Source organism: Mastomys coucha, unplaced genomic scaffold (assembly GCF_008632895.1).
Source record: "Mastomys coucha isolate ucsf_1 unplaced genomic scaffold, UCSF_Mcou_1 pScaffold4, whole genome shotgun sequence".
Taxonomy (NCBI): Eukaryota; Metazoa; Chordata; class Mammalia; order Rodentia; family Muridae; genus Mastomys; species Mastomys coucha.
In genome coordinates this window covers 46,269,237-46,269,589 of record NW_022196910.1, presented here as the reverse complement: position 1 = coordinate 46,269,589, position 353 = coordinate 46,269,237, and the positions used below count along the sequence as shown (strand labels likewise).

Here is a 353-nt window from a genome sequence, read left to right as displayed (position 1 = left end):
AAAAGAGGGACCTGCCGTAGTAGGTCAGTTTATTCAAGATGTCAAGAACTCAAGGTCTACAGATTCTATCCGGCTCTTAGCACTCCTTTCTCTTGGAGAAGTTGGACACCATATTGACTTAAGTGGGCAGCTGGAGTTAAAGTCTGTAATATTAGAGGCTTTCTCATCTCCTAGTGAAGAGGTTAAATCAGCCGCATCCTATGCGTTAGGCAGCATCAGTGTGGGCAACCTTCCTGAGTATCTGCCATTTGTACTACAAGAAATAACCAGTCAGCCCAAAAGGCAGTACCTTCTGCTTCATTCCTTGAAGGAAATTATTAGCTCTGCGTCAGTGGTAGGCCTTAAGCCATATG

The 353-nt window shown here is 44.5% G+C and overlaps 1 protein-coding gene across 1 annotated transcript in view; it reads left to right on the top strand.

Moving 5' to 3' along the window:
* The window catches only part of Cand1 (cullin associated and neddylation dissociated 1), a 44,348-nt gene that overhangs the window by 34,103 nt on the left and 9,892 nt on the right, over positions 1-353 (top strand). The window contains 1 exon segment of the mRNA XM_031349458.1: positions 1-353. This exon segment is cut by the window's left edge and continues 1,065 nt beyond it; it is cut by the window's right edge and continues 2 nt beyond it. Coding sequence (XP_031205318.1) covers positions 1-353 — 353 coding nt within the window.